The following is a 23533-nucleotide window of genomic DNA, read 5'->3' on the forward strand; positions in this document are numbered from 1 at the left end:
AAAAAAGACATTCTGTTAACTCTTGGGAGAGATTTTGATTTACCGATGATACGTATCTATTTTAAGTAGAGAATAGGACACTTTCTTCTGTGATGAAAGAAAGCAGAAAAAATGTTAAATGGTAGTTTTAGTTACATTGTACATTTACCACAGTTAGTCTCAGCCTAGGGGCATATGTCAAGCCACGAGCATAACACCACTGTGAAAAACTCAGGGTATGTTTACATTGCAATAAAAGACCCACAGCAGAGCCACAGCTGGCCTGCGTCAATTGACCGGGCTCTGAGACTTGGTGCCACAGGATTTTTACTGAAGTGTAGATGTACCCTTAGCATCTAACAGCATCTGTAGGCAACTGAAAACTATCAGTATGATGGAGGAGTAGCAGCATTCAAAAACAAGTGTTCAAAATAATCAGTGACTACCATTCCAGTAGCTTGAGTCATTCTTCTTCAGGGCAAGTTTCTTGCAAATCCAAAATATAAAGTGTCTTCAGGCATTTAAAAAAAACATTGTCTCCAGGGATGAAAATACTAAGAGTTTGAGTTAGTATATTGGGGGGGGAAGGAGAGGGCACAGAACAATAAGCACTCATTTACAGATTTCAATTTGCATGAGAGATAGATATGAATTTAATTAATATTCTGTTGTCACATGATGAATTTTTAGTGAAATACAGCATGCGTATATTTTGTTTATGCTTATTTAGTGAAGAGGAAGTGCATTTATGTATAGACATCTTACCTTACACACTGACCTCAAACAGCAATATCCACAATTTGCTCCAAAAATAACTAACAGAAGCAAACTCACTTTGTACAGCAACATAGAATCACTAGACTCCCCAAGGCCAGGGCCCCAAGAGCATGAGTTACATCTGTACACATTCTCATCCTAGCTACAGTCCAAAAGAAATTCCATGCAGGTTCACAGGTATGCTACAAAAATCCCCAGTTTCATCTCTGCCACAGCACCATATAGACAAAAGACTGGTCTACCAGTTTTTTACTGGTTTAAATACAATTTAGTTAAATCAGGACAAGAACAACTCCGTATTCCACCAACAAGTGGTAACTCATTGCTGTAATTTGTTTTAAAGTTCACTTGTCTTTCTGTAACTAATTGGACATTACATGCATACGTGTCCTCGTTTGTCCTATAAGTCCTCTCCCTCACTTCTCACCTCAGTTCCCTGTAAGCTGCACGGCCGCGCAGCAGCGTATTTAGTGCCACGCAGGTGCTCAAGGAACCCACCCGGGGACCTGCCGCGACTGGTGGAGGGGCGTCACTTCCCCGGCCCCCAACAAGCCTGGCCCACAATCCGGTGCAGCAAGGGCGCAGGGCGCCCCTCCTCTGGCCCCAACTCTGCTGTGGCATGGCACGGGCCAGCCTCAAGCATGGCCAGAGTGGCCCAGACCCATGGTAACTTGCTTTGAGCCAGCAGCCTTATAAAAAGGCAGCCAGTTGCCAACCTAGTGAACAGAGGAGAAGCAAACAGAGAAGTTCACCTAGGGATAGAGCCCACAGAGTTTTTGCCTTTCAGACTTCTGGAAACAGTAAATACCAGGGTGGATAAAAATCAATTATTTAAATAAATAAATAAAGGATTTTTTTTTTTTTAATTTAAAATTAGATTCTTGACAAGATGCTCTTTGGGGAAAAAAAGCTATCTAAAGACAATTTTAATTAAGATACCTTTTGAGCTATAATGTATCTCCTCATGGTATAGAGATTATAAATTCTGTAGTATGAGACAATATAGTCATGTAATGTTTAAGAAAAGTTTTGTAAATGAGTTCCAACAGTTCATGGATTAAGGACCCAATTTTATGAGGTTCCAGGGGCTTCTGTATAGATTATTTAGGTTAATCTTTCTATCTACCCAATGGGACTCAGTGCTCAATCTAGAAGATACCATTAGAGATCCTTAGTTTTGCAGTTCTCAAACTGGATTTGTGTCACCAGAGATAACACGCTTGTTAACAGCAAAGATATTTTAAATAAATAAATAATATATAGAGGTGAGAAAGAACAGACCTCAACCCTATTGTCCCTCTGCAAATTTGTGTACACAGAGTTAATCCCTCACCTCTCTTTAAACATGCAAAGTTTCAAAAAGTTCACTGTTGGGGGCAGAATAGATCTGGACAAGGGGAAGAAGTCTGGAAATAAATGTGAGAAGGGAGGGACAGGCAGTAGAAACAAAAGTGAAACTGTTTGAGCAGCATATTCCAGAAGTCTTGTGGTCTTTCTGAGTGTAGCCTTCATTGATTTGAGATCTACTATACCATTCTCTCACTAGAAGGGAAAACCTATAAAGGCAGCAGGCCGTAAGAGAGACCCAGTTCGGAAATATTTTAATGAAGTTCCTCTACCTGTGGGTAAGATAGGCATGCATGCAAAATGCAAACAGTGCAACAAAAAAAATGCAAGGCCTGATTACCCGAATGAAACAACATCATGAGAAGTGTTCCTTCTCAGGAGAAAGTTGCGTTGAAGATGATGAAAGGAACATGTCTGAACACGCAGGGTCTTCAGGTTGGTAAACTTTTTTATTTCAGACTCCTTTCTTAAAGACTGCTTGTCTTCCTTCTGAACTATTCTTGAATTCTCACGTTTGAGGAAAAAAATATAGTTGTTTCTCTATCGTACTATCATTTTAGATGCAGTTGTGATAAAAAAAATAGCTGAAATAGGCAGAACTTCCTTTTACAATTTCACCTTTAAAGTAGTACTGAGTGTCAGTGAATGCAATGAGTAATACTAAATGAGCAGTATGGTACTGCATTGTCTTATTTTGTTTAGGAGAAACCATCCTCAACATGCAGAATTCTGAAGACTATCCGCCTTCAAGATCACCATCATTTTCTATAGTTTCAGAATTATCTGCCAATGATAGTGTTTCAGTCACATCATGTAGGTCACATAGCCACAGTATATCACCTGTAGCAAAAAGAAAAAAAAAATTTCCATCATCCAGAAACAACCATAGATAAGTTTGTGATAAGAACCAGCAGATTACAAAAAGAGGTAATTGATGAATAAATTGCCCGGTTTGTTTATGCAACAAACTCTCCTTTCCATATGATTGAGAACCCACACTTCATTAACATGGTTCAGTCATTAAGACCAGGATACAGTCCACCCAACAGAGCAGATGTCGCAGGCAAATTGCTGGATAAAGTGTATGAAAGAGAAATTGAGCAGTGTGCAAAAAGGTCTAGAGAAATTGTTAACCTGAGTCTTGATGGGTAGAGCAATGTCCACAATGATCCTGTTGTATGTGCTTGTGTGACAACAGAAGAAGGGAATGTCTTCCTTACAGAAACAATTGATCCATCAGGAAATGCACATAGAGCAGAATACTTACAAGTAGCAGTAAAAGCTATAACAAACGGTAGAAAAAAATTCAAATGTCTAGTTCGCAACTTGGTCACAGACAATGCTGCAAATGTATCCAAGATGAGAAGAAATTATTTAGAAGAGAGTCCCAAACTAATAACATACAGTTGCAGTGCTCATTTGATGCACCTCCTAGTCAAAGACTTCAGTATTCCAGAAATAAAGGCTAATGTTGTTGAAATTGCAAAATACTTCCATAACAACCACTTTGCAGCAGCTGCTCTGAAAAAAGTGGGCGGAACCAACTAACTCTCCCACAAGATGTGCGATGGAACTCGGTAGTGGACTGTTTTGAGCATTATATCAAGAACTGGCCTAATCCAATGACAGTTAGTGCCATTTATTTTTTCACGATTTTGTTCACAGTCACAGCCAAAGTTCTCAACATTGGGCTTAAGAGAAATGTTGAACACATGCTGAGTATCCTGAAGCCTGTTTCTGTAGCCTTGAACAAAATGCAGGGAAATAGCTGTTTTATTGCTGACACTGCTGAAATTTGGAAGGAACTGAGTGAGATCTTAAAAAGAGAAATATGCAATGACAGTTAAATCACAAACATTAAAAAAACGAACTGAACAAGCACTATCTCCAGCTCATTTTCTTGCAAATATTCTCAATACCAGGGTCAAACCTTAACTGCTGAAAAAAAGGAGTTAGCTATCACATGGACATCCAGCAATCATCCCTCAATAATACCAACTAATAAACTTCAGAGCTAAGGGTGAACCATTCAAGAAATATATGTTTGCTGATGTTTTAAAGAAAGTCACACCAGTGAACTGGTGGAATTCACTTAAGCACTTGGATTCACAGACTGTGGAAGTGATAATCTCACTTTTAACTGCAGTAGCTTCTTCTGCTGGTGTAGAAAGAATATTTTCTTCCTTTGGACTAATTCATTCATTCCAAATTGAGAAATTGTTTTGGATTTGAAAAAGCAAGAAAGCTTGTTTTTCTTTTCCAGATTATGAACAAACAGGAAAATTAAAGTGAAGATGACTGAGTTAGCTACAGAAGCCAATATTTTAAGTCTCTCATGTTGACCTGGCTGTCATAGTCTATTTACTTTTTTTTTTAATTCATTTAACTATTTTAAACAATTTTAACAAAAAAACCAAACCTGATTTTAAAAACACTTGAATGTTTAACTACATTCAAAAATTCATATGCTTATTTTGTTAAAATATTATATGTTTGTTGTTGTTTTAGTTAAATGTCTGGTGATGTTCTCCTCATAATACAGCATAGCAAGAAAAATCCTCCAAATATTAATGATTACCCTGTTGAATTTGAGATGGTTCACCTCCCAATGACTTCAAATATCTGCTTCAATTACCTTTGGTAAAATGAAATAACCAAACAATCATTCATTTTCTGATATAGCTGTAAAACTAACCTAAAAAGTTTTCAAGATAAATCACTTTAAAAATGTATAGTATGTACCTTCTAAAAATGAAACCTACATCTATCTCTGAGTTGTGAAGAATATGTATTAAGGTTTAACAACCAACAAGAATCCACTTTTATGTAGAAATCCATGATTAGTCAGGAAGACTCGATTTAGTGATTTAAATCAAATCCACCCTGGTAAATACATCATCTGAAGAGGCTTGTGATACATTACAAGGAAAAAAATACGGATAGTGAGAGATCAGCTGCACAGGATGTGTCATATTTATCTTTCTCGCAGAGGATAGAAGCGACTTCATCTGCACAAAATGCAAGCTGATCTCCATGCTGCAAGAAAAGGTTAAAGGACTGGAGGCCAAAGTATCAACCCTGCATTGCATCGGAGAAAATGAAGACTTCCTGGACAGAAGTCAAGATTTGATACTGCAGGCACAGAGTGCCCAAGAATCGGAGACAGAAGTGCAGGGGGGGACTGAAGAACAGGGAAGAAAACTGCCAGTGTGAGACCTCCAGAAGAAGAATGAGAGTCAATATACCCCCAACACATATAGAAGCAAACAACTGCTTTTAGGCTCTCTGCACAGGTTCTCCTGTTGAGAATGCCTTGGAAGAGTCATCTGAAGGAAGGCAGCAGGAGACCCCACTGACCAGAAGACATGGGATGCATTGTCATAGGGACAAGGGTTCCAGACCACCAGTCCCAAGAGGCGGAGAAGGGTGGGAGTGGTCAGGGACTCCCTCCTAAGCAGGACAGTCATCTATCTGCCGTCTGGGACCAGGAATCCTGTACAAGTGTGCTGCTTGCCTGGAGCTAGAATTCAGGATATGACAGAGAGTCTTCCGAGATTCATCAAGCCCTCGGACCTCTACCCCTTCCCACTTATCCACGTGGACACCAACGATACTGCCAAGAATGACCTTGAGTGGATCACTACATGATTCTGGGAAGAAGCATAAAAGAGTTTGGGATGCAAGTAGTGTTCTCATCCATCCTCCCACCTGATGGAAAAGGCCTGGGCAGGGACCATCAAACTATGAATGTAAATTCATGGCTATGCAGGTGGTAACGGTGAGAAGGTTTTGGCTTCTTTGACAGTGAGCTGATGTTCCAGGAAAGAGGATTACTGTACTGGGATGAGCTCCATCTACCAAACACTGAAAAAAGCATCTTTGGATATTGTCTGGCTGACCCGGTAAGGAGAGCTTGAAACTAGGTCTGATGGGGTATGGTGACGAAAAAATGGCCAATTCACATATAAGCTCAAGTAATGAAGTCAAGGGGAAGGGGCTAAATTCTGGAGAAGGGACTAGAAACCACAACTGCATTAAAGAGGCAAGGAGAAAAGCAACAGGACAGTCTTCAAAATATCTTCGATGTCTATATGCCAATACAAGGAGTATGGGAATCAAGCAGGATGAACTGGAAGTCATGGTATATGTTGAAAATTATGACTTAATTGGCATTATACAGAGACTTGGTGGGACAACTCCCATGATTGGAGTACCAGCACTGAGGGATATTGCTTGTCCTGGAGGACAAGAATAGGAAAAATGGAGGTGGTGCTGCACTGTACGTCAAGAATGTATATACTTGCTCTAAGGTCCAAGAGCAAGTGAGTGGCAGACCTACTAAGAGTGTCTGGGTGAGGATAAAAAGGGAAAAGAATAGTAGCCATGTTATGGTGGGGGTCTATTATAGACCACTAAATCAGGAGAAGGAAGTGGACGAGGCATTCTACAAGCAGGTAACAAGATTAGCGAAGATGAGCTAGTATTAATAATTTAACTTTCCTGATATCTGTTAGAAGACTATTTCAGCAAAGCATAATATGTCCTGCAAGTTCTTAGCATGTGTAGGGAACAACTTTCTGATTGAGAAAGTTGAAGAAACCAGGAGGGAGTTATCCATTTTGGATCTGGTGTGGACCAACAGGGATGAATCAGTTGTGAACATGAAGGTGGTCAGGAATTTGGAAGGAAGTGATCAGGATTTCATAGAATTCGAGATCCTAAGGAAAGGAGGACATAAGAACAGCAAAACAAGGACACTAGATTTCAGAAAGGCAGATTTCAACCAACTCGGAGAAATGATAGGCAAGGTTTCCATGGAAAGACCAATTAGGAAGAAAAGGAGTCAAAGGGGGCTACAAGCTAACCCTATGCAGAGGAAAGATAAGAAGAGCCACAGGAGGTCAATGTGGCTGCATCACAAGGAACCTTTTAGCTATGTAAAAACCAAAAGGGATACATACAGGAAATGGAAGCAGGGGCATGTCACCAAGGAAGTATACATGGGAATAGTGTGAGCATATAGGGACAAAAGCCAAGGCAAAGACTGAGTTACAGCAGTCAAGAAATGAGAGAGACAACAAGAATTGGCTCTACAAATGTGTCATACAACAAAAAAAAGATCATGAATGGTTTGGGCCCACTGCTCAATGGAGAAGGTGAGTTGGTAACAGAAGATTATAGGAAGGCAGAGCTGCTCAGTGCCTACTTTGTTTCAGTCTTCTCACAATAACTTCATTAGTTGTCCAGTCATATTATCACTGCCAATAAAGGGGAAGGAATGCAGATAAGGATAAGTAAATAATACATCAGATCTTCTGACTAATCTGAATGAACTCAAGTCAGCAGGGCCTGATGCTGTTCACTTCAGGGTGCTGAAGGAATTAACTGAAGAAATCTCAAAGCCACAGACAATAAAATTTGCAAACTCATTGATGACAGGAGAGGACCTGGAAGATGGGAGAAGGGCTAACGGAGTGCCCATCTTTAAAAAGGGAGAAAAGGAGGACCTGGGGAACTACAGACCAGTCAGCCTGACCTCGATACCTGGGAAGCTACTAGAGCAATGTATAAAACATTTAATTTGTATAGTCCTGCGTGGATACAAAAAGGTGTATCTGCATCTGATCTGCAAAAATTGTCCACGGATAGCTGGGGAGTTGCAGGACTCTAAAAAGCTCCACAGGTCAGGGCGCAGCAATGACACAGGATTGCATCAAGCCCCCAACTGCCCACTCCAGAACTACTTCTCCCCAGAGACCTCCTGCCCTGCCACCCGCTCTACCCCTGCCGCACCCACTCCGAGCAGGGAGGCTACAATTCTGGGCCCTCCTATGCAGTGTCGCCCTCCCCATGGTGGGCTCGGACACCCCTATGCAGTTGCGGGGGCTCTAATGCACGCAGCTATAGCTGCCTGCTCATTTAAAGAGCAACCACACCTTCAAAATGGCGCTTTGGCTCACTGCCTTCTGGGAGTTGTAGTTTACCTCCTCCTTCCGAGCAAGTTGACGACTACAACTCCCAGAATGCCCAGCACGTTGCTGCGTGATTCAGAGAGCCAAGCTGGAGTCTGCAGGCTGGGTGACAGCCATTCTGTTCGGGTGAGCATGTGCTGCAGAGCCCTGTGCGGATACAAAATTTGTATTCACATCCAAGTTATGATCTGCAAAAATGATCTGCAGATATCCGTGGATACAAAGCAGACAGCTTCAGATTTGCAGGGGTCTATTAATTTGTAGATACCTGGAAGATGAAGGGATAATCACTAGCAGCCAACATGAATTTACTAAGAACAAATCATGCCAAACTAACTTGATTTCCTTCTTTGACAGGGTAACTGGTTTGGTGGATAGACGGAATGCAGTGGACATATATACATGGACTTTAGCAAGGCTTTAGACACAGTTCCACATAACATTCTGGTAAGTTAGCTGGAGAAATGCAGACTCAGTGAAACTACCATTAAGCATATACATAATTGGTTAAAGGACCTGGATGTAGGATCAAATTTGCAGATGACAAAGCTGGGTGCGGAGGTTACAAACACTTTGGAGGGTAGAGCTAAAATTCAAATGGATCTTGATAAATTGGAGAACTGGGCTATAAACAACAAAATTAAATTCAACAAAGCTAAAAGTACGGTGCTACACTCAGGGAAGAAAAAACAAATGCACAAATACAGAACGGCAGATAACTGGCTTGGCAGCAGCACTGCTGAAAAAGATCTGGGAGTTGTGGTGGATCACAACCTCAACATGAATCAACAGTGTGATGCTGTTGCAAAAAAAGCAAATGCAATTTTAGGTTGCATTAACAGAGGCATAGCATGCAAGTCACAGGAGGTGATAGTACCGCTCTACTCAGCACTGGTGAGGCCTCAGCTGGAGTACTGTGTCCAATTTTGGTCACCAATGTATAGAAAGGATGTGGAGAAACTTGAAAGGATCCAGAGGTATGTGACAAAGATGATCAAAGGGCTGGAATGCAAGCCATATGAGCAAAGGCTGAAGGAACTGGGTATGTTTAGCTTGGAAAAGATGAGGCTGAGGTGGGGGGGGGGACATGAGAGCATTCTTCAAATATTTGAAAGGCTGCCATAAAAAAAAAGATAGAGAAAGACTGTTCTCTCTTGTCACAGAGGGCAGGACAAGAGGCAATGGGTTCAAATTACAGCACAACAGATGTAGATTAAATCTCAGGAAAAACTTCCTAACTGTAATAACAGTAGGACAATAGAACGGACTGCCTATGGAGCTCGTGGAAGCTCCTTCACTGGAGGTTTTCAAAAGGAGGTTGGATAGCCACTTGTCTTGGATAGTTTAGACTCAACAAATCCTGCATCTTGGCAGCAGATTAGACTAGATGACCTTGTGGGCCCCTTATGATCTATGATTCTATGACATGTTCAATGAGATCCTGCAAACCCGTGCTGCATTGGATCATGAGCACATGGCCTGGAGGATGAACATTGCAGACAGTCTGGAGAAGGAAAGAGTGGTAAAGGAGAAAAGCCCAGGAGTCCCAGCAGGAAAAAGGAGAGGGAGATGTAATGGGACATAATGGGGCTTCTCAGGCAGCAAACACAGATCCTGCAGACTCTGGTGGACCTGCGGGTTCAACAACCCCGGATTTGCCTCCCTCTACAGCCATTGAGAACTCAATATTGGGATCTCCCTATACCTTCTCTTCCTCCTCCACCAATATTCTACATGGCATCAAAGGACAATGATGACCTCCCTCCACTCCGCCCTGGGAGACATTAAAGACAACACAGCTTCACATACACTGACTTGCGAAAGCCATGGTAGATATATGTGGTAGCTGAAATGGACATCAACGTTCTTTCCTCTTGAAAAGTTCAGTTCTATTAATTTAGAAAGTTTTATTAAATTTTCAATTTATTTGTTTTAAAATTGCAGTGGTTCTTTTGCACAGATTTTGTTACATAATACAATTCTATTATTTGGAACATAATTCATCTTTATTAATTCACAACATATGCTGCTGAGTGCTCAGCAATTCAGAAAGCAACCAATTACCTGTTACTGTACTGTATCACACAACTCAGAGGATCAGTCACAAACAAAAATAATAGGTGAGCTGACAATGTTATATTCCTACATGTACAGTAATCACCACACAATTCTTACCACCACAAAAGAGCAGGGCCAGATAGAGAATACTACAACACCACACATTACTCCACTCACTGTTAAAATTGCCTTTCAAAGCCTCCCTGAGCTGTATAGCTCCATGTTCCTCTCTTCTGTTCAAATTCAGCGGACAGCCACTCCACCTCTGCCCTCCATCCTGGCAGAAACTTTTCCCCTTTTGCTTCACAGATATTAAGCAGGACACAGCAGGTAGCTGTGGAATATAAACGTTGGGATATTTTTCTCCCTGAGTTCCAATCTTGTGAGTCGGCAACACCAGCGACCCTTCAAATGACCAAATGCGCATTCAACTGTCACTCAATACCTGCTGAGCCAGTAGTTGAATCGTTCCTTGGTGCTGTCGAGGTGACCAATCTATGGCTTTCGTGAGCCAGGGGAGCAAGGGATTGGTATTTCAATATTGCCAGTGGCAATCCGTCAGTAGGGAAAGAGTCCATGCTTGGAGCTTTCTGAACAGTCCTGTGTTCTTAAAGATGTGAGTGTCACGCACCTTCCTGGATCGGACACTGATGTTGGTGAAACATCCCAGTGATCCACCTATGCTTGCATAATCATAGAAAAGTAGCCCTTTCTATTGATGTACTCAGTGGCAACATGGTCTGGTGCCAAAATAGGAATATGCATGCCATCTATTGCTCCACAACAGTTTGGGAACCCCACAGCTGCAAAGCCATCCAGTATGTCCTGCACATTACCGAGTCACAATCCTGTACATCATGAGGCATTTAAAAGCTCTGTACACTCGCATGGCAACAGCCACTGTGGTGGATTTCCTGACTCCAAATTGATTTCAGACAGGTAACAATCTGGTGTTCCACTTGTGAGCGCCACTCACTTCTCCACTGTCAGTGCAGCTTTCATTTTGGTGTCCTGTGCTGAAGGACTGAGGTAAGCTCCCTACACAGACCCAGGGACATGGCCTTGTATATCCAAAAGTTCCGCAGCCACGGCTCATCATCCCAAACTTACATTACAATGCGATCCCAGTCAGTCAGTCAGTGATTGTTTCTCAGGTCCAGAAGTGGTGCTCCACCTTCTCCATCTGTTTCATGCACATCGCCAACAACATTCAATTGATTCTTGCTATGTCCCATGACAATCTGCCCTCCAAGGAATCATTATGCCCCTCCCACCCCCAATTCAGGTCTTCTTGCGGCTCTGCAAATGCTACAGGACCGTGAACCCTGTGCTTGCAATGCTCCTGACAATGGTGCAGAACTGTGCAGGCTTCATGCTTCTGTCTGAGATGGCGGACAGCAAGGAGGGACACGTGGGTATGTGGGATTTTGAAAAAAAGACACAAAAATTATGGGATGGAGACAGTTGTGAACTGGAACATTGACCCATGCTCCCAGTCACCCCATGCGACTCGTTTTGGTCCCATCATGCATTGCCAAAACTCCCCAAAAACTAGCGAGCTGGATAGTGTCTAGTTGCACAGTGAGACTGCCTACCCATTGTGCACTGCAATCTGCATTGACACAAGCACTCCTAGTGAATACACGCACTGCCAGCATAAGGAGCCAAGTATGCACGTGCACAAGCGATGTACTAACTGCAGCAGCTGTATGCTGATGTAACGTGAGTAAACAAATTTTTAGTGTAAACATAGCCTTAGTCTGGCTCACTTATAAGAACGGCCATACTGGATCAGACCAATCGTCTATCTAGCCCGGTATCCTGTCTTCTGACAGTGGCGAATGCCAGATGCTTCAAAAGGAATGAACAGAACAGGGCAATTATAGAGTGATTCATCCCGTCGCCCAATGCAGTTTATGGCAGTCAGAGGCTTAGGGACACCCAGAGAATGGGGTTGTGTCCCTGACCATCTTGGCTAATAGCCTTTGACGGGTCCATCCTCCATGAATGTATCTAATTGTTTTTTGAAGCCAGTTATACTTTTGGCCTTCACAACATCCCCTAGCAACAAATTCCAAAGGCTGACTGTGCATTGTGTGAAGAAGTAGTTCCTTTTGTTTGTTTTAAACCTGCTGCCTATTAATTTCATTGGGTGACCCCTAGTTCTTGTGTTATGTGAAGGGGTAAATAACACTTCCTTATTCACTTTCTCTACACCATTCATGATTTTATAGACCTTAGTTGCCTCTTTTTTAAGACTAACAGTGCCATTCTTTTTACTCTCTCCTCATATGGAAGCTGTTCCATACCCCAATCATTTTTGTTGCCCTTCTCTGTCTTTTCCATTTCTAAGATACCTTTTTTGAAATGGGGCAATCAGAACTGTACACAATAGCTATGGGCACTCCATGGATTTATATAGTGGCATTATATTTACTGTCTTATTATCTATCCCTTTCATAATGGTTTCTAAAGTTTTTAACTTTTTTGACTGCCGTTGCACATTCAGCTGATGTTTTCAGGGAACTAATCACAATGACTCCAAGAGCTCTTTCTTGAGTGGTAACAGCTAATTTTAGACCCCATCGTTTTGTATGTATCGTTGGGATTATATTTTCCAATATGTATTACTTCGCATTTATCAACACTGAATTTCATTGGCCATTTTGTTGCCCAATCTCCCAGTTTTGTGAGATTCCTTTGTAACTCTTCACAATCTGTTTTGGATTTAACTATTTTAAGTAATTTTATATCATCTTCAAACTTTTCCACCTCACTATTTACCGCTTTTTCCAGATCATTTACAAATACCTTGACCAGCACTGGTCCCAGTACAGATCTCTCAGGGACACCAATATTTACCTCTCTGAAAATGGACCATTTATTCCTACCCTTTGTTTCCCATCTTTCAGCCAGTTACTGATCCATAAGCGGACCTTCCCTCTTATCCAATGACTACTTAGCTTGTTTAAGAGGCTTTAGTGAGGGACTTGTCAAAGACTTTCTGAAAGTCCAAGTACACTATTCCACTGGTTAACCCTTGTCCACATGCTTGTTGACCCCCCCCCCCCCTCAAAGAATTCTAATATGTTATTGAGGCATGATTTCCCTTTACAAAAGCCAGGTTAACTCTTCCCCAACATATCACGTTCATCTATATTTCTGTTCTTCACTATAGTTTTAACCAATCTGCCTGAAGTTAGGCTTAATGGCTTGTAATTGCTTTCTTCAAAGACTAGCTCTTATTCTGTACTTTCCCTGTCTGTGCAAATAGATGCTTTTTCCCTTTAAAAACACATATCACAAAGTCTATCTTCAAGAAAAAATGGTGAGGTACAGACCACTAACATTATCAAATACCCATGACTATTTCCCTGTCTATATACTACTACAGATTTCTGATCTAATTTTTGAGGCTTGTTCTCTAAAGGCTCCTCCCTTTATGATTGTTGTAGCTTGCCAATCTTGCTTAAGCTCATGACACCACATCTTCCACAATCAGATAAACAAAATAAATATCCCCACTGAAATGTTTACATTTCATAGGCAGGTGGATAGCAGGAAATTTCACATTTATTTTAAAACATACTTCAGATAAGTGGCCTCAATTTGCTCTGAACATGTCACATCAACTGTTACACTTATCAACATGAACAACAACTTAGAATTCTAAGAATGTGATGGTCTTACAATGAAGGAAAGTGTTGCCTTTAAGTACCCAAGATGTAAAATAAAGGATCTCTAACAGAATTTGCACAATCCTTTCAAACAATGCATGATTTAACAGGAATTATTTCATTACACATGATTCAGGACATTCCCTAAGAGACTGACACCGAAAGGGGTTAGAGTGCTGAAATTGTGCAATTTAGTTGTTTCTAGTACAGCTGGAACTTTATTTTATGGAGTGCTACTTTCAAGAGTCTACTTCAAAATGAAAGAATTTTGCTGTGTTCACTTCCATAATCCCAAATATGCTCTTCAACAAGTAATATACGCACACTAGAAAACTCTCTCATCTGTTCATAAATTGTGCACCTGTGGCAACATATTTGTCTGTATAGTTCAAGGCTAGCCCTGTGCCATTGTTCCCTTCATGCTAACTACATTTTTGTCGCATCCAGCTCCTATGAAGTATTGATCTGATTCCTGAATGCAAAATTCATTTCAAGAGTGAAAGAATCAGAGGGCTAACTGAAATTAACTATATGAAAGTTCTCCAGTTATAAGACGTGTACCAATGAGGAAATGGGAGTTTGGGGGTTAAAAAAAAAAAAGGCAAACTTCTGCTCTCCGATCTGCAGGTCAAAATTTCATTCCCATATTCTGCTCCAATTATAAGTATCCAATTCTTGTTGACCTCATTTGGAGTTTTTTTGCAGGTAGGGAGAGGGGAAAATATCAGCTTTTAACGTCATCATGCAGCAGTGGGAACAGAATGTTGCCCAAACATTATTCTGTTGGAATAATCTTTAGAATAAATTATATCACTATATTAATCTGCCATCCACGTGACTGGTCTTGATAACAGATTCTCTCATTTCTAGTCAGTTTCCAACTTAAAAGTTTTCTGTTTATTAAAGCATATCTCGATGACAAAATGTCAGCTGACAATCACTTATTAAAATCTTGCAGCTCACTTCAACTCCACAAATTAACATATATCATATTAACAGGTTGCCAGTTTAGCATCACCTAGCTTCACATCCTACCTTCACGCCAACTGCAACATCAGTGACAATGCTGTAAAGAAAACAAGAAACCTGATTTAATAGTAAGAAACATGTCTGAGTTTTCAATCCACAGATTGACTCTCAAAATAAATGATTTCCCCATAAAACTGAACTCTTAATATATTTTAATTAACTTTAGTATTTAGAAATTAAAAGCAAAGACCGACCCCTCAAAAGAGGAGAGGGGTCAACAAAAAACAAAACAGGAATGGGAGTGGGCTCAAAGGTTCAAAATAAAAGACATCCAGAAGGCACACTGAACAGAGAATCCCAGAGAGTGCCCACAGCTACAAAAGGTGGCCATGATGTCAGTGAACATACCCAAAGAAGTTCTGTCTGGATACAGGACTTAAGAAGTGAGAGGAATTAGGTCCCACAGTCAGAGAACCCACCCCATCAAGCCTCCTCCTCCTTCTAGAGTCTGACAGATATCCATTTTGGCCAATGTCAGAAAGTCTGAAGAGGAAGTCTCTGGACTTTGTGGGACAATGGATAGAGTGAGAGACTAGGAGGATTTAAGGACAGGTGTAGTACATAAGATACCTTTCTGTTCATTCTTTAACAGTGATCCCTACAGAACAGTTCAGGGCAGAAAGTGATTAATATTATTTCTGAACTGAAAAAGATGACCACATTGAAGGCCAGCTCCTACAAATGGCACCCTACGCCCATGTAGAACAACAGCACAGACATGCTCTTATGCAGATCCATTTGCAGGATCTAGCATTGGGTAGGCAGAATATAATAACCCAAAACAGAATATAGCCAGGATACCCTAATTAACACAAATATCATAAAACATTAAAAACAAAACGTGATAAGTAAAGCATGCCACTTCCATGGGTATCAATTTGTGAGTAGCACAAAGGGTCGACTTTTTAGATAGGGTTTGTAACACCAACATTATGCTGACAAGCAACCATAAAAAGACTTTAAAATCACATTACCAATAGGTTATACATTTATCACACAAACACAAGAGATTGTTTAATTGGTCTCAAAAGAAGGAGGCAAGTTAAATGAGGACTGTAAGATGCTGCACAAGTACAAGTGTTTATGCTGACAGTAGCTCTAAACACCAGCGGTGGTTCCCTGCCCCAATGAAAAGAGGGCCTTGTGTATAACTACCCACCCAAGCTCCCTGCCACGAATGAAGGCCCTTGCTGTCCCATATGGTTGACGCCTGCAAACCCTTCCTTACTTAGGCTTTTACTGCCTGTCTCCAGTATACACAAAGGCATCTTTCTACCTTAAATAAAAAAAAAGCCAGGGGGCTATTAAGCAGCTATTGAAAACAAAAGAGCTTGACATCTGCCTCCTCCTGCTGCTGCTCCTCCTCCTCCTCTCTGGCCAGCTCCAAAACAAGCAGGGGTCTTGTTCAGAGCGTTTCCCCCAACCCCACAAATGAGGGGGAGGGAATGGGGGCACACCCCCACACACCATTGAGAGGGCCACAGAATGAACAGGGCGCTAAGGGCTCACGCAGCCCTAGGAGAGTCAGGAACGGACCCTCCCCAGCCCCGCATCTGAGTCCGCGTTATACAGAAGCTCCCCTCACCTCCCCCATCCTCACTGGGCCCCAGTCGGTCTCCAGCTCCCCCACAGGGAGGATGCAGGCGCTAATCCCCGTTATTCAGTGGGGTGTGCTGGGCACCCTGCTCCTCCCAGACACGCACGGGGTGGAGAGCGAGCCCCGCTCTGCACAGCCCCCGACGGGAAGGCAACAATAAACCGGCGGCACCCGCTCCCCCCCCCCCGCCCCGTTACTCACCCGTCCATCGCCGAACAAGACAAAGCGCTGGCGAGCAGGGCAGGGAGCCGCGCAGGCAGCGAGCGGAGAGAGGCAACGAGAAAATGGCGGCCGGGCCCCCACGGAAACCGCCGAAGGTTGCCGAGTGCCAGGCTCTGCTCCCCATCAGATTGGGCTCCCTCGTTGTCACTGGGCATGTCCGTGCGCTGTGCGCATGCTCAGTAGCAGCAGCTACTGGCGCTTCTGCGATGCCCCTCGTCACCTGCCTGTCTGAGCCAAACTATTCCCCCGGCGGGGGGCAAAGCAGGCAAGACAAGCAGGGCGGTTTCCTAGCTTTGCTGCCCACAAGGCCCACTCCTAGGCCCATCTCCCACGTCACATTCATCTCCCAGCCCTGCTGACTGGAGGCCCGCTTTTTGGAGGGAAATTCTTTGACTGTTTCCCTCAAAGTCTGGCTCCTTTAGCTGGGGAGAGACTCCTCAGCCTGGCTGGGCCTGAGAAGAGAAACTTGCCAGATCTGATGCACAGGGACTTGGATGGGATGCCCCAGGCTTCAGCCCTGGTGCCAGGCTTCACTTGTTGCAGGAAGAGACTGTCCAAACTTGATGCTGCATCTCCTTCATTTCTGAGGCCAGAGAGGGAGTAGTTAAAGCCTTTCTCCTCTTGTAATGGAAAATTTTGTAGAGGAATTGCCAGCAGTAGTCTGTCTTCTGTAGTATCCTGCCTCTGGTCCTTCAAAGGAAATTATTACCTCTCATAATGCACCTAATTGTGCAACAGTATTCCAAAGGATAGGAAAGAAATTCTTCCTATTTTAAATTGAGAACCATTAGCTTATGCCCTGAAATATGAGCAAGGAAAAGATAGACATGTTATTGCACACAATATAATAATTACAGCTAGTGCAGTTAGTCCTAGATATCAACCACTCTTACGACCCCTGATGAACAAAAGAGCAAAACCATCAAGCATGCTATAATATGTTCCCCCTCCAAGCAATTAAAGATTGCACACAATGGCTCATACTTCCCTTGGGGTTAGGGTTCCCCCTTCAAAGCTGATAACAAATATACTTTAATTGGTATTAAGATGAACATATAATTTCCTCATGGCCACAACAGTCCTGAAATGTTGTACATTGCAGGATTTGGGCCTAAATCTAAACTAGGTATATTTACACTACAAGGCCATTTAGTAGTATGTTTGGTTTCACAATGTTGCAAACTCTCTCTGTTTTAGTATGAGTCTTGCAATATTTGATATTTTACTTATATCCAAGGCTCCTGGAGATGGCTGATTATGGGAGAATCTCAGCTTTCATTTCTTTGAAAAAAAAATAAAAGTTTCTAGCCTTTGTGTTTATGGAGAAAAGCTTTAAAAACGTGAACCAAAGGTAAGATAAGGGCTCAAAAACCAGCAGGGAAATAAATAGAACTCAACATGCATTTTGTTAAAAATATTCTCATGATTTTTAAGCCAATCTCATGATTTCCCGGGTCCTACCTCATAGTTTTGGCAGGGACGTGCTGGCCACCACTTTCTGCAGCTCCCATTGGCCGGGAACGGCGAACCACAGCCACTGGGAGCTGCAGCCGGTCAATGTAAACAAACTGTCTTGCAGCCCGCAGGATGCCCACCCCGGTCTACACTACAAAGTTAAAAGCAACAGAGGGTCCTGTGGCACCTTTGAGACTAACAGAAGTACTGGGAGCATAAGCTTTCGTGGGTAAGAACCTCTCTTGCATCTGAAGAAGTGAGGTTCTTACCCACGAAAGCTTATGCTCCCAATACTGCTGTTAGTCTTAAAGGTGCCACAGGACCCTCTGTTACTTTTTATATTAATGGGAGCTCCAGAAATGTATCCTTCTTGTCAGTCATTACAACAGATCAACTGTATAATATGTAACGTGAGGCTAGAAATGGGCCCAAAGTAAAACCCAATAGTGGACAATAGTGACCCAACAATGGGGTCTTAGAAATTTTGATGTATATATTTGCAGTTTGGGTCTATCTCTCATAAAGCCATCAAAATATCCTAGTAACATCAGCAAAACATGAAAGTTTTTCAAAGACATTACAAGAAGTCTAATTATCTTGAACTGCTTTGACTTTGCCCTGCAGTCCTTCAATTCTGTGTTTCTACTATAGAGATGGTTTGAGGATGATGTCATAGGTGAGTGGAAGAAAANAACAGAAGTACTGGGAGCATAAGCTTTCGTGGGTAAGAACCTCACTTCTTCAGATGCAAGAGAGGTTCTTACCCACGAAAGCTTATGCTCCCAGTACTTCTGTTAGTCTCAAAGGTGCCACAGGACCCTCTGTTGCTTTTTACAGATTCAGACTAACACGGCTACCCCTCTGATACTACAAAGTTAAGTTGACATAAATTGCCTTGCATCAACCTATTGATGCATGTGTCTACATTAAATTTGTCTGTGACCAGCATAAATATTCTGTTATGGTGATAGAGTAAAATCACTTCCCCAAACAGCATAGAGCCTTGTTCAACCTACTTTGATAGATGTAGTGTAAGTGTAGACACTGTATGACCAGTGTCAAACTAAACAGTCCTCCAGCCACTATCCACAATGCCCCAGTCCCCACGACAGTGACCACTCTGCTCATGATTTAAAACTCCACAGTTGGGTGGGGGTCACATATACTGAAAGCCTTCCCTCCACCCTTTCAAAACTTTTTTTTAAATGTACTTTGCTTGTTGCCCACGTTGGTGAACATACTTAGCAGCTCACCTTTGTGATTGTGTCCACCCAACAATGACTTGTGTCCACCCAGCCACACACACAGGTAATAGATGCACTATTGCCTGGAGCAGGCAGGAAGAACTGGATTTCCTGGGCCTGTGGGGAGAAGAGGTTATGCAAGCACAGATATGGAACAGCCCTAGAAATGTGGATCTCTCTGAATAGATTGCATGGAGGATGCAGGCTGAGTACAATAAGGATCAGCAGCAATGCCCCATGAAAGTAAAGGACCTTCACTAGGAATACCACAAAGTGACAGAGGAAATCTGATGCTGCTCCACAGACCCGCCACTTTTACAATTAACTGTGCGCCATACTTCTTGGTGACCCCACCAGCACTCGACGGACCACTATGGATACCTCAGAGGAGCCCAAGATGGAGACCACTGGCTTGAATAGCAAGGAGGAGGAGGAGCAGGAGTAGGGAAATGCAGTGGGGGACTCCTACCATGCCATGAGCCAAGACCTGATTGAAACGCCACAGAACTCTAGCCAGTCTTGTCAAGTGAGCTCAGATGAGCCCAATGATAAAGGGGAAGGGAGCTTATGTAAGTGTGTGCAGGCAATTTTCCTTAAATTTTATTTTATTTACTTTTCCTTCCTTTTCTCCCTTCCCCATGCCATTTAAAGATGACACCCATCCCATCCCCATATTATAAAACAAAGGGACTGTTTTTCACCATCTTATCTTGTCACTGTAAAAAGTAAATTCAAGCCAAATTCTCAAACAATACTATATGCAGAGTTGGTGTAGCCATGTCAATCCCAAGATACCAGAGAGACAAGGTAAGTGAGGTGATATCTTTTATTGGACCAACTTCTGTTGGTGTGTGAGAGAAGCTTTCGAGCTTACATAGAGCTAGTCTTCAGGTCCCTGAAGAAGAGCTCTGTGTAAGCTCAAAAGCTTGTCTCACACACCAACAGAAGTTGGTCCAATAAAAGATATTACCTCACTTACCTTCTTTCTGAACAGTACTATGGCAGTTGGATTACATAAAGCACGTGGATTCAGTGTCCTGTGCTCATTTTGAGGTAGAACAAACAGAAACGTAGTCAGCATCTGCTGAGAAATCTTGATAAAACTTTCATGGAGATATTCTGCAGTCCTCTCCGGAAGGTTTCTAGGGATGTCGGCCTTATTTCTTACTCCACGATAGGACACTTTCCCACACCACTCTGCGATGAATGTGGCTGGCACCATCTCAGCCAACAGACAACTGGCATATGGGCCCTGGGAGCTTTGGGGTGCCAGTACCAGTTGTGTTCGCTGTGCTTTTGTGACCCTCAGGAGTGAGATAGCCAAATCAACATTGCCTGTGAAAATAGTGCCAATATTCATTGTCATTGCTCTATCCTTATATCCATAGAACAGGGGCCAGAATTTTATAGCTTCATGCAAAAGAAAATCCACCACCCCACCCCTGGTAGGCCATACTCACCATGGATGGTGCTGGAGATAATGCTGTGCCAAGGCACTTCAAAGCAAAAGTGTCAGTAAGCATTTCTTATTAAAAGTATTAATGGGAATAAGGGAAGGGAGTTTTGAAACTTATCTTTCCCATTTAATTGTGACTGTAAATCTAATGTGTGCGTGGCTGTTTTTATCAGCAGCTTCTGGTGTGGCGTCCTTAAAGGTGCCCCCTCCACACCTGCAGAATGCCTGACCCTGATGTGGATGAGAAAGAAGAAGTAGGACATAATCTGCAAGATCCTACAAGCCAGTGCTGCATCAGACCATGAATAAAGGGCTTGGAGGGTAAATATGACTGAGAGCATGGAGAAGGACAGGGAGAACAAGCAAAAGGCCCAGGAGTCCCAGCAAGACAAGGGAGCAGAAATTGCACGAGGGTATAATGGGTCTACTGAGGCAGCAAACCCAATGCAGCAGTCCTTCGTTGACCTATGAGGCCAAAAATCCTGGACTCAGCCTTTGAACTCCTTGGAGAACTTCATGATCGCTGCTCCCTCCACCCCACCCCACCCCCCCACCCCTCCCCAACATACCACGTGGCATTATGAAACACATCCTAACCCCTCCCACTCCATTTTGGCAGGGCTGGCTCCAGCATTTCTGCCGCCCCAAGCAAAAAAAAAAAAAAAAAGCCGCGATCGGCGGCAGCAGTTCAGCGGCAGGTCCTTTGCTCCTAGAGGGAGTGAGGGACCTGCCGCCCCCGAATTGCCGTAGGTGCTGCCCCTCTCCCTTGGCCGCCACAAGCATCTGCTTGTTAAGCTGGTGCCTGGAGCCGGCCCTGCATGTTGGGGGTACAATAGAGAAAACCACACTTTCACAAATCGGTGTATTTGTAGCCACAACAGACTAAGCTGAATTTTAAAAGTTTCATCCCATTAAGTTATGTTAAATGTTTGTATAACATTGTGTGATTGTTTATATTTTCAGGAAAATAAAGTATTAGGTGCAACAATTGCATGCACAAAATCAGAGTGCAAACAGTCACAATAGGGGGAAAGGCATATGTGCACGTTCCCCTTCCTCAGGCCTGGAGAGTGGTTTGACTTTTTGTCACAAACATTACACACTGATGCCTAGGCCTGACAAGAGGAGGGGAAAGGGAGAACAATTTACCAAGGCCCCAAGCTCAGGGGGTGGGGTGTGTTTCACCAAACATCTGTAACTGGTGAAATCAACCACATGCATATTTTAATCCACACTGTTTGTTTTGTCCCTGTCAGAAGAAATTTAGTGTCTCAGCAGATTGGTAGTGGAATAGATTCTTGCAGCTGTGCTTGAAATCTAGCCTAGGTTGGATTTGAGAGTCGTTTCTACAGTGTGTTGTGTTCTATCATGATAGAGAGGAAACAGGAGTCCATTGTACTGAACGCAAAATTGATCCTTTACTGAGTCTATAGGACACAGAGTCAAGTTCCTTCCTTTTTCTCCATTTCCTAAACTAACGCAGCCTGTAAAACCTCCTGTCTCCATATGATGTCTCCTTAAGTGCTAGCCTGCATTTAGCATTAAATTAACTCTACAAAAGGCAGCTGATATGTAGTGACATCAAAACAAGCATGACAAAGGCTGTCTACACAGTTGTAAGGACTGGATTTATCACTTAGTTATAGCCAAACTGAGTTTGAATATAATTTGGCTTGCTAGCCTGAAGGGCAGGGGAAGGGAGTGGGGGGGAAATTGTTTTGTTTTAAATTATCTGGTTTGTATCCCTACCTAATAGAGGGCATGGATGTTCCATTGTGGTTTGACTGGTCAAATAGCAATGGAACTCCTGTTAGCCATACGTTTAAGTGATCTTAAATTATGTTTAAGCATAGTTCTTAATCTTGTTTATTTAGTCATTGTAAACGTATCCTAGCATTGCAGAAATGACTGTCTTTCACTATTAGAGACAGAGCGAGTAAGTATACTGCGGTTTGCCACCCTGCATTGCAAGTAACATGGCTCCTTAACTTGCTGGACTCCTACACAACTGAACCCAAGGAACAAGTACCCCACATACCAATATAAAGGGGATCACAATCTGACCCCCAAATGGGTTAAGTCACTCAGGTTGGAAGTCACTCTTACAATGGATGTCTAATGCAGGTGTCTAATGGTGATTCTACATTTAGTGCCCACAAACCATGCGCTTGAGAGTGAAAGGAGCATTTTGTCTTTTTAAAATTCTAATACAGTAGTCTTATTTTCAAAAATCAGATTGTTTGCTGTCAAAGCACTATTTTCATGGATGTTGCATTCTTATTGTGACGGGTTCGGTCACAGAGACCTCTCTGGGACTGCCACCTGATGTGCTGAGACTACCTCTGAGCCCGTTTTCCCTGCCAGCTTGGGACTTCAGAACCCTGTCTTGTTGAGCCAGACACGCGGGCCTGCTGAAAACACAGCCCCCACATCCCCCAAAGCTGCAGACTTAACTGAAAACAGCTTACGAAGTGCTCCTGTCTCCAACACCCGGATATCCAGTTCCCATTGGGGTACAAACCCCAAATAAATTCATTTTACTCTGTATAAAGCTTATACAGGGTAAACTCATAAATTGTCCACCCTCTGTAACACTGATAGACAAATATGCACAGCTGTTTGCTCCCCCAGGTACTAATTACTTACTTTGAGTTCAATAATAAACAAAAGTGATTTTATTAAGTATAAAAAGTAGGATTTAAGTGGTTCCAAGCAATAGC

At 42.6% G+C, this 23533-nt stretch overlaps 1 protein-coding gene across 5 annotated transcripts in view; it reads right to left on the reverse strand.

Moving 5' to 3' along the window:
- PTBP2 (polypyrimidine tract binding protein 2) overlaps positions 1-16893 on the reverse strand; it is an 85571-nt gene extending 68678 nt beyond the window's left edge. For 2 of the 5 annotated variants that reach the window (XM_034780124.1, XM_034780123.1), the window contains exons 1-2: positions 16638-16891; positions 14846-14876 (exon numbers count right to left, since the gene is read on the reverse strand). In XM_034780124.1, the coding sequence (XP_034636015.1) occupies positions 14846-14876; positions 16638-16813 (207 nt within the window). In that variant the 5' untranslated portion in view covers positions 16814-16891. Of the gene's footprint in view, positions 1-14845; positions 14877-16637 lie in introns of all 5 variants that reach the window. The other 3 variants (XM_034780122.1, XM_034780121.1, XM_034780125.1) reach the window with 2 other exon arrangements.
- Between the last annotated feature and the right edge of the window lie 6640 nt (positions 16894-23533).

Source organism: Trachemys scripta, chromosome 8 (genome assembly GCF_013100865.1).
Source record: "Trachemys scripta elegans isolate TJP31775 chromosome 8, CAS_Tse_1.0, whole genome shotgun sequence".
NCBI classification, from domain to species: Eukaryota; Metazoa; Chordata; order Testudines; family Emydidae; genus Trachemys; species Trachemys scripta.